This window comes from Garra rufa, chromosome 19 (assembly GCF_049309525.1).
Source record: "Garra rufa chromosome 19, GarRuf1.0, whole genome shotgun sequence".
NCBI classification, from domain to species: Eukaryota; Metazoa; Chordata; class Actinopteri; order Cypriniformes; family Cyprinidae; genus Garra; species Garra rufa.
The window spans coordinates 21,160,119-21,175,021 of NC_133379.1; the positions used below are offsets into that span (position 1 = coordinate 21,160,119).

The 14,903-nt window shown below is 34.8% G+C and overlaps 1 protein-coding gene across 2 annotated transcripts; it reads left to right on the forward strand.

The window, feature by feature from the left end:
* The first annotated feature begins 311 nt into the window (after positions 1-311).
* Positions 312-14,843, forward strand: LOC141291906 (suppressor of tumorigenicity 14 protein homolog). 2 transcript variants are annotated; one of them, XM_073823906.1, is made up of 19 exons: positions 312-655; positions 1,579-1,738; positions 1,844-1,974; positions 2,076-2,146; positions 3,328-3,512; positions 3,639-3,674; positions 3,759-3,993; positions 4,106-4,248; positions 6,104-6,201; positions 6,309-6,415; positions 7,357-7,502; positions 7,596-7,700; positions 8,620-8,727; positions 8,814-8,930; positions 9,157-9,279; positions 11,205-11,388; positions 11,464-11,735; positions 13,621-13,757; positions 13,851-14,843. In XM_073823906.1, the coding sequence occupies exons 1-19, from the start codon at positions 560-562 to the stop codon at positions 14,010-14,012; spliced, it is 2,616 nt and encodes an 871-aa protein (XP_073680007.1). In that variant the 5' UTR covers positions 312-559; the 3' UTR covers positions 14,013-14,843. The 2 variants fall into 2 exon arrangements, with proteins under 2 accessions (XP_073680007.1, XP_073680008.1); XM_073823907.1 differs by having other exon boundaries at positions 13,624-13,757.
* Positions 14,844-14,903: the final 60 nt, after the last annotated feature.

Below are 14,903 nucleotides of genomic sequence, written 5' to 3' on the forward strand. Positions count from 1 at the left end.
AGGTGTGTGTAAACTTTTGACTTTTCTTTAGTTGATGGGATACCATCTGTGGTCTTAATTTAGGCTAAATTTGCCACCCTAAAATTAATTTTTGTGTATTTTTTTTATATATTTAAAAGTGAAACACCTTCAGCGACTGTTAAAAAAGTTGTAAAAGTTTATAATACACCACGAATTAAAATTAGTGTGCTGGTAGTAAATAGACACATTTAATAATTTTATCTCGTTTATTAATTTGATTTACAGATACCCAGGTTTTCTCACGTCACGCCGGTGTTCTCGTGCCTACAGGAAGTAGGTTACCGCACAGGATGGTTGAAACAGACTCACCTGCAGCTCGAAACTGGGTGGGAAGTGAAACCTTACGATTTGCAATAAATATGTACGTTTATAAAATACAGAACCCGCATTAAAATCAAATCAACGGGGTTATACCCTCTCAGTGCTGAAGGATAATGTAAAGTAAGATGGAAGGCTAGTTTCTTTCAGTTTCTCCAGCAGACACCTGCCCGCGCATATCAGTGAGTTTCGCTGTAGGTGAGGACAAAAGGCCGCCTGCATGACACATGAACGGCAACACAGAGGACTGACAGCGGACAATTTGACAAATTCATCGTATGACATGGAGCCACTCAAATCTGGGACGAAATTTCCGGTATGTTTTAATCTGAATATCTTTCTTTTTTTCTTTTAATCCGACGTTTCCGTCGTTATCAGCTATAAAAAATTCCCGATACTAATCTTCTGTGACGTCCTGTACAGTGCTGTTGATGTTGTTACACAATTATGTGTCTGAATTCTTCAGTATTTCTATTATTTATAAATACTGTAATATATATTATATATATTACAGTATTTATATATGTGTGTGTGATATAAAATAGTGATATATAATCATACAGCCATATATACACACACACACACACACACACACACACACACACACACACACATACATACATACATATATATACATACATACATACAGCCATATATACATATATATAACTGTATGACTATATATAGCTTTTTGCAATATGTAACAATATATTATATAACTGTATAATACATAACTAACATCTATATGTATATGTATATAAAATATAACTACCAAACAGTTTAGGCACATTATTATATGTATGTTTTGTTTTACTGTGTTTTATATTGTACAAATTAATGATTATATGTTAAATGTACTTGAACTTTCTGAGGCATATTAAAAGTTGCGAATTTGTCATCTAAAAAACCTGTTTTCCTAATACTAAGAAAAACTGGCGCTTGAGTCATGTGACCCACACACGCGTTTGCCAATGCATACTTGTTTGGGGTGGGTTGTTGACGCTGATGAGCAAGGTGTTGGTTCAGGATTTAGAAAACAGTTGCAACTGCATTGTGCCATATACTCATACCAGTGAGTTTGGACTGCTTAAGAGGAATAGCCTGTTTTGACATGGGTGGTTCAAAATTGCTTATTAGTCATGTACAGTACAGCGCGTCCTTAGGGTTGTTATAGAGCGTAACTCACTCTCTTTGTAGCAGTCACGTGTATAAACAAGTGTATTTTACATTTTTCCGTAGGAACATGGATTGGAGCAGACAGAGCAGTTTCTTCCAGCATCAGATACAAAGAAGTTGCAGAAGAAAAGGGTATCGTGCAGGGCGATTATTGCAATCGGGATACCCACGGCCCTGGCAGTCATTGCAGTTGTAACTGGATTGCTAGTGTGGCAATTTCATTGTAAGTTATTTAACTTGTAAACGAACACAGTTTTATTATAACCAGCACACTATAAATCTGAATGATTATGGTAAAACAACAACTCCATCATGTTCATTGTAACAGACAGGTATAATGGGAGGGTGAGGAAGATGTTCAGTGGTTATTTGACCATCTCCAGTCAGACGTTCTCAGACGCTTATGAAAACAGTAACACCACTGAATATAAAGAACTGGCCTTAAAGGTCTCAAAGCAGGTGAGATGGTCATGTTTCTTTGTAATGTTTTCAGTTATTTATTTGTTAAATTTTCTTTATGTCTGGGTTAAAACTTTGCATTTTTGTACATTGTCTTTTAGCTCAAAAGTATATATGGTCAAGTGCGCGTGCTGTCGAGGTACTATATGGCATCCAATGTGCAAGGTTTCAGGTAATTTAAATAATTTGAAAAAATTATGGGTTGTTGATCTGAAAGGTCAATCACAAGGGTCATTATTTACATTTTTATTCCAATTTTTGTTTAGTTATTAAATATTCATTTGACCTTGTATGACCTCGTATTAACCGACTGCATGGAGTATTAGAACAGTAAGATTTTCAACGTTTTTAAAGAAGTCTCCTCTGCTCACTGTGCCTTCATTTAATTGATACAGCAAAAACAGTGAAATTTAGTAATGTTTTTACTATTTAAAATTTTCTTTTTAAATATGTTTTAAAATCTTATTTATTCCTGTGATATCAAAGCTGATATTTTAGCATCATTACTCCAGTCACCCTTTCAGAAATAATTCTAATATTCTGATTTGCTGCTCAAAAACATTTATTATTATTATGTTGGAAACAGCTGAGTAGAATTTGTTCAGGTTTCTTTAATGAATAGAAAGTTGAAAAGAACAACATTTATCTCAAATAGAAATCTTTTGTAACATGATAAATGTCTTTATCATCTTAGTGTATAATGTTACAAAATATTTTTTTCTATCTATAGAGATCTTTCTATTCATCAAAGAATTCTGAACAACATGTACTCAGCTGTTTTAAATATTGATAATAATAATAATAATAATAATGAAAATAAATGTTTCTTGAACAGAAAATCAGCATATTAGAATGATTTCTGAAGGATAATGTGACACTGGAGTAACGATGCAGAAAATGAGCTTTGATCACATAAATAATTTATATTTTAAAACATACTCAAATAAAACGGTTGTTTTAAATAGTAAAAATATTTTAAAAAATTGACTGGTTTTGCTGTACTTTGAATCAAATAAATGCGGGCTTAGTGAGCAAAAGAGACTTCTTTAAAAAACATGAAAAACTTTTGACTGGTAGTGTAAATGCAGAAACAAAAATGAGATTGAAAAATACATAAATATTTAAATCACATATATGATTTAGACAGTTAGATTAGAAGTGAAGATTCATTTAAAGTCTTAATTTCAAGTTTTGTCATCAACCTTAAATAGTTCACTCCAAAATCTCTTTTGAAACAAAACTGTCTATCCATAAAGGCATTAAAGAACATGCCGAACATGACTCATTTTATACTGTGAGTCTTATTGATGTTTATTTGTATCGTAACTTCCGTTATCATTTTTTCCCATTCAGTGAAGGCAGTAATAACGGTATCATCGCTTATTACCTGTCTGAGTTTAATGTACGGGAATCCCTAGTATCTGCTGTGGATGAGGCCATGGCATCCCTGGATGGGGTGGAAAATGCAAAGAAAGCCCGGAGGGGATTTAGTCGCAAGATTGACAATAGCCTCATCATTGACGGCATGACGTCAGGAGGTAAATCTACTGGAAGAGAGTTTCATATTACTGGCATAGTTTCAGTCTGTCACCTCTTGTAATCTAACCAGAAACTTTAAAGAAATATGAGTATCGTTTATTTATATATTTTGTTGTACTTTACAGCTGTGGATTCTCGGTTAGCTGGCACAAACCTCAGACGTGAGTTAACAATACTTACCTTACATTTAGCTATTTATACGTGTCTATATCTTAGACTCATATTCAACTCATTCTGTCTTTTAGGCTCGAATAAGAGGTCTCATCATGCCCATCAGAACCAGACAGAGATTATCCGTTCTCCAGGTTTTCCAGATTCCGCCTACCCTCCCAGCCTGTACACCGAGTGGCAGATTCGGGCCGACCCAGAGCACAGGATCAGGTTGGAGTTTGACGTCCTAGACCTGGAGAACGATTGTCGTAATGATTTCATCAAAGTGTACGACTCATTAGCACCATCAGAGAAGCAAGTCATAACAGAGTAAGTGCTTATACACTCTCAGTCATCCACTTCATGACGTGCATGTGTGAGATGTCTCATAATTGTTACAGATGTCTGTTTTCGTGTCTGTCTAACATATGTGTTCATGCAGGAAATGCGGATATCGCTTACCTGATGAGAAGCTAATTTTCCTCTCCTCTGGGAATGTCATGCTGGTTACAATGGTTACAAATGAAGAGAAAAACTTCCCAGGTTTCAGGGCATTTTATTCGCAGATTCCAGCCAAGATCCAAGGTAGAGTTTATTGGTATATTATAAACTCCTAAGTAAGGGCCAAAGTTCATTTTTTGACACACTTGGCAGTTACTTGTAAATATTTCTTACTTGTTATGAAACTGTATTTTGCACTATTATTATTAAAAAATGTCCATTATATGCTATTTTTTATTAGCCTGGAAAAAATCCAGACCCTAATCTATTAAGATTAAGGGTCTGGCATCGAGCAATGAAAAGAGCCTAACTCGAGGGGCGGCACCAAGCATGCATTTGAAACTCTCACTGCACGCAATTGGATAACGCCACGACCAATCACAACAATACACACACAGCGGAGCTAACTGATAGATTAAACTCTTACCGTATCCAGTCGGCAAAACAGCAAAAACATCCTTCTTGCAAAGGAACGATTCGAGCGCGGTTTTCTGTTCCTCTTTTATATGAAAAGCCAAGTCTAACTCGTTCATTGTAGCGGCCAAAGCCGCATCTGTAGCCATCTTTCAGTGTTTACTAAATGATAATTTCCGGACGTCGCAGCACTGTCGTCATCAGATTAGCTCGCCTCTGTCCCGCCTACATCAGATACACCGATTTGATTGGTTCCCAGAACTGCTTACATAATGCAGTAACCTGCATCATTGCTCGATGCCAGAGTGTCTTGCAGAGACAATTCAAATTGTGCTCTCACGAGACCTCTGGATTTCCAGGGTAATTTTTTATGTTATTCAGTAAAACAGTAATATTATGAACTATTATTACAATTTAAAATAACTTATTATATTATTATAAATATTATTACTTCTATTTTAATATTTTTTAAAGTGTAATTTATTCTTGTTATGGCAAAGCTGAATTTACAACAGTCATTACTCAACAGTCTTCAGTGTCACATGATCCTTCAGATATCATTAAAACATTCTGATTTGATGCTGACAAAAATTATTAATAATATTATTATTATTATTGTCAAAAACAGTTTTACAGTATATTTTTTGTAACTGTGATACTTTTTATTCAGAATTCTTTGATGAATAGAAAGTAAATTAATAGAAACATTATAAATGTTTTCTACTGGCTTTTTTGATCAATTTGATGCATCCTTGCTGAATAAAATGATCAATTTCCTTTAAAAAAAACCCCATTTTTTTATATTTTTATTTTTAATTTTAAATGGCAGTGTATACTGTATATTACCTCACTGAGTTTGTCAGTAAAGAAAAACTAAATAAACTGAGGTAAAAATTGTGTTTTCTTTTACAAATACACTAGTCAAAAGTAATATTTTTACTGTTAGTCTCTTTACAGAAGTCTCTTCTGCTCACCAAGCCTGTATTTATTTGATCCAAAATACAGCAAAAGCAGTAATATTGTAATATTTTTACTATTAAAAAAAACTATCTATTTGAATATATTTCAAAATGTAATTTATTCCAGTGATCAAAGCAACATTTTCAGCATCATTACTCCAGTCTTTAGTGTCACATGATCCTTCAGAAATCATTCTAATATGCTGATTTACTATTCAAGAAACATTTTTTTTAAATTATTATTATTATTATCAATATTTAAAACAGTTGAGTACATCTTTTTTTCAGGATTCTTTGATGAATAGAAATATTCAAAGAGTAGCATTTATCAGAATATTAGAATGATTTCTGTAGGATCATGTGATATGATATAGAATAATGCTAAAAATCCAGCTTTGAAAGGAACAAGGAATAAATTACATTTTAAAATATATTAAAATACAAAACAGTTCTTTTAAATAGTAAAAATATTTCTAAATTTTACTGTTTGTGCTGTACATTGGATCAAATAAATGAGCATCATAAGCCCTATATTTGTGTGAATAATGTTTTGTCACATTCTTTAGACTGCGGAGGAAAACTGACAGGGCTTCGCGGTACCTTCACTTCACCTGGCTATCCCTCCCATTACCCACCTAAGTCTGAGTGTGTCTGGAACATTGAGGTATAAATGATTTTCTTTGAGTGTCATTTAACGTCTTCAGCATTAATCAGTTCCTAACATTTAATCCTCGCACAATATTGTAAGTTCTTAAATGTTCTCTCTGACAGGTTCCATCAGGAAAGCACATCAAGGTGAAGTTTGACAAGTTGTCTATACACAGCCCTGATCAAAACACCATCAGCTGTCCAGCAGACTACTTGGAGATAAACTCCAGGTTAGACAATAACAAGTGTCATAAGAGTAATCATCATTTAGTGAGTTTATGTTTTGTATTTTGTATTAACTCGCAATTCTGACTTTTTTATCGCATTTGCGAGTTTATATCTCACAATTCTGACTTTATTTCTCTAAATTGTGAGTTTATGTCTCGCAATTCTGACTTTATAACTCGCAATTGTGTTTATATCACACAATTCTAAGAAAAAAGTCAGAATTGCGTCATATGAGCTTGCAATTCTGATGTATTAACTCGCAATTCTGACTTTTTTATCACAATTGTGAGTTTAAATCTTGCGATTCTGACTTTATAACTCGCAATTGTTTTTATATCTCACAATTCTAAGAAAAAAGTCAGAATTGCGAGTTTGTTTAACACAATTCTGAGAAGAAAAGTCAGAGTTTCTTAGAGTTGTGATATATAAACTCGCAATTGCGAGTTATGAAGTCCAGAGAAGTTCTGAGGAGATAGTTTATATCACACAATTCTGACTTAATAACTCACAATTGCGACTTTTTATCTCACAATTCTGACTTTTTTCTCGAAATTGCGAGTTTATATCATGCAATTCTGAAAGTCGCAATAACCTTTTTTCATTTTCATATATTCCATATGTTAATCACAGAATACTGAAAGAAATGTATCATGGTTTTCATATAAATATTAAGCAGAACAACTGTTTTCAGCATTGACAATAATAAAAGTATTACTTTAGCATTAAATCAACAAATTAGAATGATTTCTGTAGGATAATGTGGAGTAATAACTGCTGAAAATTCAGCTTTTTACAGGAATACATGTCATTCTAAATGATACAGAAAACAGTTGTAGTTATAAATTGCAGCAATATTTCACAATAATAGTTTTTTTTATGTATGCAGCCTTGGTAAGCCATTTTAAAAAATCTTACTGACCCAAAACTGTTATTTTTATTTTAGAAATACTTTTAGGATATGTGGAGAGAAGCCACCCAAAACTGTCTACACTATCAAATCAAACGTAGTCACCATCAGCTTTCATTCTGACCTTTCTAACGTAAGCGAAGGCTTTTCTGCAGTGTTTGAGGCCTTTGAACCCACTGATCGTAAGTAGAATCATAATTTTTCCCGCTGATATTAAAACACAATGTTCAAAACAGTAAATCATGACAAAAATATCTCATATCACTTTTTCACAGCCTGTCCTGGGAGGTTCCAGTGTGACAATGACCTGTGTGTGTCCCCTAGCCTACATTGTGATGGCTACAATGACTGTGGAGATATGAGCGACGAGAGGGGCTGCAGTAAGTTCATACCATATTTACTTCTGACTAGTCTTTGTATAGTTGGTTTCTCTTAAAGGAAAAGTTCACTCCCAGAATAAAAATTTCCTGATAATTTAGTCACCCCCATGTCATCCAAGATTGTCCATGTCTTTCTTTCTTCAGTCTCAAAGAAATTAAGGTTTTTGAGGAAAACATTCAAGGATTTTTCTCCAGTTAGTGGACTTCAGTGGTGGCCAACAGTTTGAAGGTTCAAATTGCAGTTGCAATGCAGTTTCAAATGGCTCTACACGGTCACAGATGGTCATTTCTCTTACAAATGCAGGTCTTCACTTATTACATAATCATATTGGAAAATATTTGCAAATATTTCCAAATATTTGAAAATATTTGGTTTGTTCTTCGTCTGTGTCCATCTTCATCTAATTTTCTCCTCCAACTTCAAAATCCAACCGTGTTGTTTTACCTTTTCTGTAAAGGGTATTTGACTTTCTTTGGATGTTCGCTTTGTAAACACAGGGTTGGTACTTCTGCATATGTCATGCGTGACCTTTTCAACATCATTATGTAATGCACAAGGTTGGGCTGGTGCATGAGCATTTGTGGTTAAAAAGTATATACATTTGTATTGTTTTATAAAAAAAGATGATAATTTCACTAGACAAGACCCTTATCTCTTCATCTGGGATCGTGTAGAGACCTTTGAAGCTGCATTGAAACTGCATTTGGACCTTCAACCCTTTAGCTGGAATGTTTTCCTTAAAAACCTTAATTTCTTTGCAACTGAAGAAAGAAAGACATAAACATCTTGGATGACATGGAGGTGAGTAAATAACATAAAATTTTTATTCTGGAAGCGAACTTCTTCTTCAAGGTCTTAAGATACTATAATGTCAGAGTGTTATTGATGTCGCATTACTTTCTTTACCCCTGCATACAGCATGTAATGAGACTCAAATAAAATGCAACAACGGCTTCTGCAAGCCCAGTTTCTGGCGCTGTGATGGGGTGAACGATTGTGGCGATAACACTGATGAGGAAAACTGTGGTAAGGATGAAACCACTCAAAATCATGAACTATGGAGCAAAAGTGATGGAAGCAGTTTCATTTTTTTTGTTTGATTTGGTCTGCAGGAAATTGCAATGCTCACGAGTTCAGATGTCGAAGCGGCCGTTGCATACCGGCATATAAGAAGTGTAATGGCTACAATGATTGTGGCGATGGCTCAGATGAATCTCAGTGTCAGAAATGTGAGAACTGTTCAGTTGACTGTTTTTTTTTTTTCAATATTTGGCCTTATTTTGATTTTGAAAGTTAATATATAGTAAATTATATTATTATTATTATGTATACCTCTATTGGTTATATATCTATATATACTTTCACAGTTACTGTAGTTATTTACCAGCTCTAAAATTTAACTTGGAGGTTGATAAATATCCCTGCTGACAACTCAGTTGCCTCTTTTGTATCCAGCCATAGCTGTTCACTGCTCTGATCTCACATATAAGTGCAAGAATAACCAGTGCATTAGCAAGCTGAACCCTATGTGCGATGGAGAGACTGACTGTGAGGATGGTTCGGATGAAGCTGAATGTAGTAAGTCCAGAATTTATCTGTCTTTCCTCTGGGAAATCATGTGGCATGTCTGTTTCTATATATTTTAAATTGTCATTTATTCCTGTGATGACAAAGCTGAATTTTTAGCAGCCATTACTCCAGTCTTTAGTTTCACTTGATCCTTCAGAAATCATTCTAATATGCTGATTTGTTTAGGAAATATTATTATTATCAATTATCAGTGAACATTTTAATAGAAAATATTGATGTAAAATAGAATCTTTATAATAAATATGGAATAAAAAAATGAAAAAGACATGTTTATTATTTTTAATATTTTGTAAACTCTATATGAGCCATTCTACAGAATTGGTTCAAAGTCAGAGATGGAAACGTCTTGGAAAAAATGTATTTTCCACAAATTTTGTACATATGCAAATTGTATAATATCCAAGGTACACAGTAACTGTGCAGTTGATTCTCATATTGTATTTTCTGAAAGTTTTGGAATATTTGTCCCCTCTGCAAATTTGTCACTACCGAAACACAGTAATATATAATGTATTAATAAGGGTTATATTGACCTATTAAAATTTTGATTACAGTAATTTTGCTTGTAAATATTATTTATATATATATATATATATATATAAAATAATGTTTCCAGAGGTAAATCAATGACAGTTACACTTGTAACAATATTTCAAGTGTGATTTATGAGATTTGTTGTATTTTGAATCCAATTTTCCTAGGTAAAAGGCAAAAAGTTATTTTGAAATCATACAAAGTTAAGGATTTATTAGTTTAAATATAACCTAACCATTGAACCAAGCACTATCATAATATCTTAGTTTATAATTCAGTAGACTTATATTTTTGACAAAACATCCCATGGTTTAGTCATGACAGCACAAGTTTGGTAGTTTTGATAGCAATCACATTACAGAATTTTACCCCACATACTAAAACACTACAAAAAGATACTATAATATTACAAATTTGCATAACTGTACTAAATTTTGAAAGAATTATATGTTCCCTTTTGTCACTACCAAAACAATGATGACTTGTTTTGGTTGTGACAATTTAATGGGATTATACCCCAAAAACAAAGATGTCACTACCTAAACTTCACCAAATGTTTTGGTCGTGACTGTTTCAGTACTATCAGTAGTGACAATTTTAGATACTTTTGAGCTGACCTCAAAGATGCTAATCAGCACATGGTTTAGCTAGCACAGTTCTGAACAGTTGTACACATATACAAACTAAATATTATGGGAAAACACGCCAAAAATTGCTTAATTATAGAAAAATGGTGTTCGGTGACATTCTTTAAAGTTACACACATATGTTTCATACTTTTGAACACATTTACCTTAAAATGATAGAGCCTATCTACTCACCATGTAACTATGGGAGAGTGTGACAAATATTTCCTAATAAATGTAGGTGTGTAGTTAAAATTAGTCTCAGCCAATGAAAAACATACACTCGGTAGTGACATGAAAATGCGGGACACATTTTTTTAAACATAAAGTTTCAAAATTTACAAAGAAAATAAAAGATAAATATTTTATTTGAGTTTAGGGTTAGGGGCAACCTCCCAAATTGCAAGTACCCACTAAATGTTATTTTAAATATTATTGTTAATTTCAATAGATAATAAAAGCATCTTAGATTTAGGATCTTAAAAACGTCTAAGATTTGAATGCTTAAATGCTTTTTAAATTTGTTTTTGGTTGTGGGACAGCAGTTTGGACCAGTTCGGTAAAATGGCTCATATTCAACGAATTGAATATCAATTTATCAGATTACAATATTTCAAAATTGACATGATTTTAATTGTTGGATAGAGAAGTCTTTTGTCTGATATGTATTTCTGATCTGTTTCAAAATAGATACGTTCATGCTATGAAAACTATTAATAGTATGTGTATTTATGTCTGTTTGATTCACTGTAGAATGCGGGGTAAAGCCATATAAATCCAGTCGTATTGTGGGTGGAAAGGACTCAGATGAGGGAGAATGGCCCTGGCAGGTCAGCCTCCACATGAAGACACAAGGTCACGTCTGCGGGGCATCTGTTATCAGTAAAAACTGGCTGGTCACTGCTGCTCACTGCGTGCAGGACAAAGAAAAGTACAAGTGAGTTCCTACCTTGCGTGGCCCTCTTCACTTCTCCAGCTCTGACCCTAAATGATTGTTTGTTTTATTTGCTAGATATTCCCAGGCTGACCAATGGGAAGTCTATCTAGGTCTACATCACCAGAGTGAGACTAGTAAGTCAACCCTAAGACATGTGAAGCGCATCATTTCCCACCCTCAGTATGATCCCATGAGCTACGACAATGACATTGCGCTGATGGAGTTGGACAGCCCTGTAACTCTCAGCCAGAGCATCTGGCCCGTTTGCTTACCGGAAGCCTCACATGATTTCCCAGTGGGCAGATCTGTCTGGATCACAGGCTGGGGCAAACTGAGAGAGGAACTTGGTAAGTAATGTAACAACCTGCAGTGAGGGGAAAAAATATTTTATCCCCTGCTGATTTTGTATGTTTGCCAACTGACAACAAAATTTAAACAGTAAAAGAAAAAGCATTTCCAAAAAGTTAAATGTGAAATAAATATTTGACCCCTTCACAAGACAAGACTTAGTACTTGGTGGCAAAACCCTTGTTGGCAATCACAGAGGTCAGACGTTTCTTGTAGTTGGCCAACAGGTTTGCACACATCTCAGGAGGGATTTTGTCTCCTCGTTGCAGATCCTCCCCAAGTTATTAAGGTTTCGAGGCTGATGTTTGGCAACTCAAACCTTCAGCTCCCTCCACAGATTTTCTATGTAATTAAGGTCTGGAGACTGGCTAGGCCACTCCAGGACCTTAATGTGCTTTTTCTTGTGCAATTCCTTTGTTGCCTTGGCCGTGTGTTTTGGCTCATTGTCATGCTGGAATACCCATCCACGACCCATTTTCATTGCCCTGGCTCAGGGAAGGAGGTTCTCACTCAAGATTTGATGGTACATGGCCCTTTCCATTGTCCCTTTGATGCAGTGCAGTTGTCCTGTCCCCTTAGCAGAAAAACGTCCCCAAAGCATAATGTTTCCACCTCCATGTTTGACAGTGGGAATGGTGTTCTTGGGGTCATAGGCTGCATTCCTCCTCCTCCAAACACGGCGAGTTGAGTTGATGCCAAACAGCTTGATTTTGGTCTCATCTGAACACAACACTTTCACCCAGTTCTCCTCTGAATCATTCAGATGTTCACAGGCAAACTTCATACGGGTCTGTACATGTGCTTTCTTGAGCAGAGGGACCTTGTGGGCACTGCAGGATTTAAGTCCTTTACGGCGTAGTGTGTTATCAATTGTTTTCTTGGAGACTATGGTCCCAGCTGCCTTGAGATCATTGACAAGATCCACCAGTGTAATTCTAGGCTGATTCCACACCGTTCTCATGATCATTGAAACTCTACGAGGTGAGATCTTGCATGGAGCCCCAGACCGAGGGAGATTGACAGTTATTTTGTGTTTTATCCATTTGCAAATAATCACACCAACTGTTGTCACGTTTTTATCAAGCTGCTTGGCGATGGTCTTGTAGCCCATTCCAGCCTTGTGTTGGTCCACAATCTTGTCCCTGACATCCTTGGACAGCTCTTTGGTCTTGGCCATGGAGGAGAGTTTGGAATCTGATTGAATGATTGCTTCTGTAGACAGGTGTGTCTTTTACACAGGTAACAAGCTGAGAGTAAGTGGATTCCCTTTAAGAGAGTGCTCCTAATCTTAGCTTGTTACCTGTAAAAAAAAAAAAAAACACCTGGGAGCCAGAAATCTTGCTGATTGATAGGGGGTTAAATACTTATTTCACTCATTAAAATGCAAATCAATTTATAACTTTTTTGAAGCGTGTTTTTCTGTATTTTTTGTTGTTATTCTGTCTTTCACTGTTAAAATAAAGCTACCATTAAATTTATAGACTGATCATTTCTTTGATCATTTCTCTGATCAAATATTTTTCCCTCACTGTACACTGCCATGTAAAAGTTTAGGATCAGTAAGATTTTTAATGTTTTTTAAAAAAGTCTAAGATACATTTTCAGCATCATTACTCCAGTCTTCAGTGTCACATGATCTTTTAGGAATCATTCTAATATGCTGATTTATTATCAATGTTAGAAACTATTTCAAGTCTTTACTATCACTTTTTGTCAATTTAACATATCCTTGCTGAAAAAAAGTATTAATTTCTTTCAAACAAATAAAGAAAGAAAAAAAATTACTGGCCCCAAACTTTTGAATGGTAGTTATATATTTTTAAAAAAAGATTACACATTAAAATTGTTGGTAAGCTAAGAAAATGTTTCTTCTCCATGCTTCAGAAGATGTTGCATCAGTGTTGCAGAAGGCCGAGGTGCGCATTATTAACACCACTGTGTGCAGCAGGCTGATGGATGATGGGATAACACCACGCATGATCTGTGCAGGTGTATTGAGTGGAGGTGTAGACGCATGTCAGGTGAAATGAAAGATCTGTTTTTTTCACATACAGATACATGTCATAGTCTTGCATTTCTTAGTAACACACATATATTCCTCATTCCTCTGCCAGGGTGACTCAGGCGGTCCGATGACTTCCACTGAGAGCAGTGGCCGCATGTTTCTCGTTGGAGTGGTGAGTTGGGGAGATGGCTGCGGCCGCAGGAACAAGCCTGGAGTTTACACACGGGTCACAGAATACCGCAGCTGGATCAGAGAGAAGACAGGGGTATAATGTCACAACCGTGACAAGAAATGGACTAAAACATAAAATGTATTAAGAGTTATTGAGGATAATTAAAGCATTTATATTTGTATTTCAGAAGCCATAAAGATTCCTATAATCAGCCCACATGTCCACAGTTAATTTTTTTTACTTTAATTTTCCGTAAATATAAATATCTTCAATTTCTCCATGTATTTACACACTTAAGAGTGTTTTGCCTATGTGGTATGTGCTGTATTTGAGCTCAAATGTTGCTCTTGCTGTGGAGGAAAAGTATTCTTGCTGCCTTGCTTATTAAGTCTTGAGTGGTTGTCAGGGACTTTTGTAATGTAAATGTTGGCATAATGTATTAATTCATGATTCATGATCAGATCTGTGCACATTTGTCTTTTATGGCTAAGTAATAAGAAATAATTGTATTGTTTTCATTTATTCTGGACAGTTAATGTCCTGTGAAATGGCATTTTATTTTTACATGTGGGCTGATGAAATTCTATAATTTCTATAAGCTTTGTATGTTAGTTGATAGCAGACTAAGTGTGTGTGTGTATAGATGACTGTGTTCTTGCTCCTTAGATTTCTTTTACATCCATCAAAATTTTGAAACTTGAAATATGAAAATATCAGCATTTTTATGTTCTGTTCAAACAAGTGGTGATTTTTTTTTAGATTCTATTTTTGCATTTTGTTTACATCATTTTTGTTTTACTGTGTATCTGTGATTTAGTTTCAAAATGTTAGATTTTTATTTTTGTTAATGCCCTCCTTGGGGGATTGGCGTTCCCATAATGTGCCTTGATACTGTGGGTTCTTTGATAAACATTAAAAGGTAAATTCTAATCTGCTTTGCATTTGCTTACTTTCATGTTGTGTATTCAGGAGTTGATGCTATATTTTAAG

Excerpts from the sequence above, each read along its gene's own strand:
- LOC141291906 (XM_073823906.1), top strand. The coding sequence starts at position 560 with ATGACACATGAACGGCAACACAGAGGACTGACAGCGGACAATTTGACA. Across the intron at positions 6,416-7,356 it reads TACTTGGAGATAAACTCCAG|AAATACTTTTAGGATATGTG; the intron begins GTTAGACAATAA and ends TTTTTATTTTAG. Across the intron at positions 7,503-7,595 it reads GGCCTTTGAACCCACTGATC|CCTGTCCTGGGAGGTTCCAG; the intron begins GTAAGTAGAATC and ends ACTTTTTCACAG.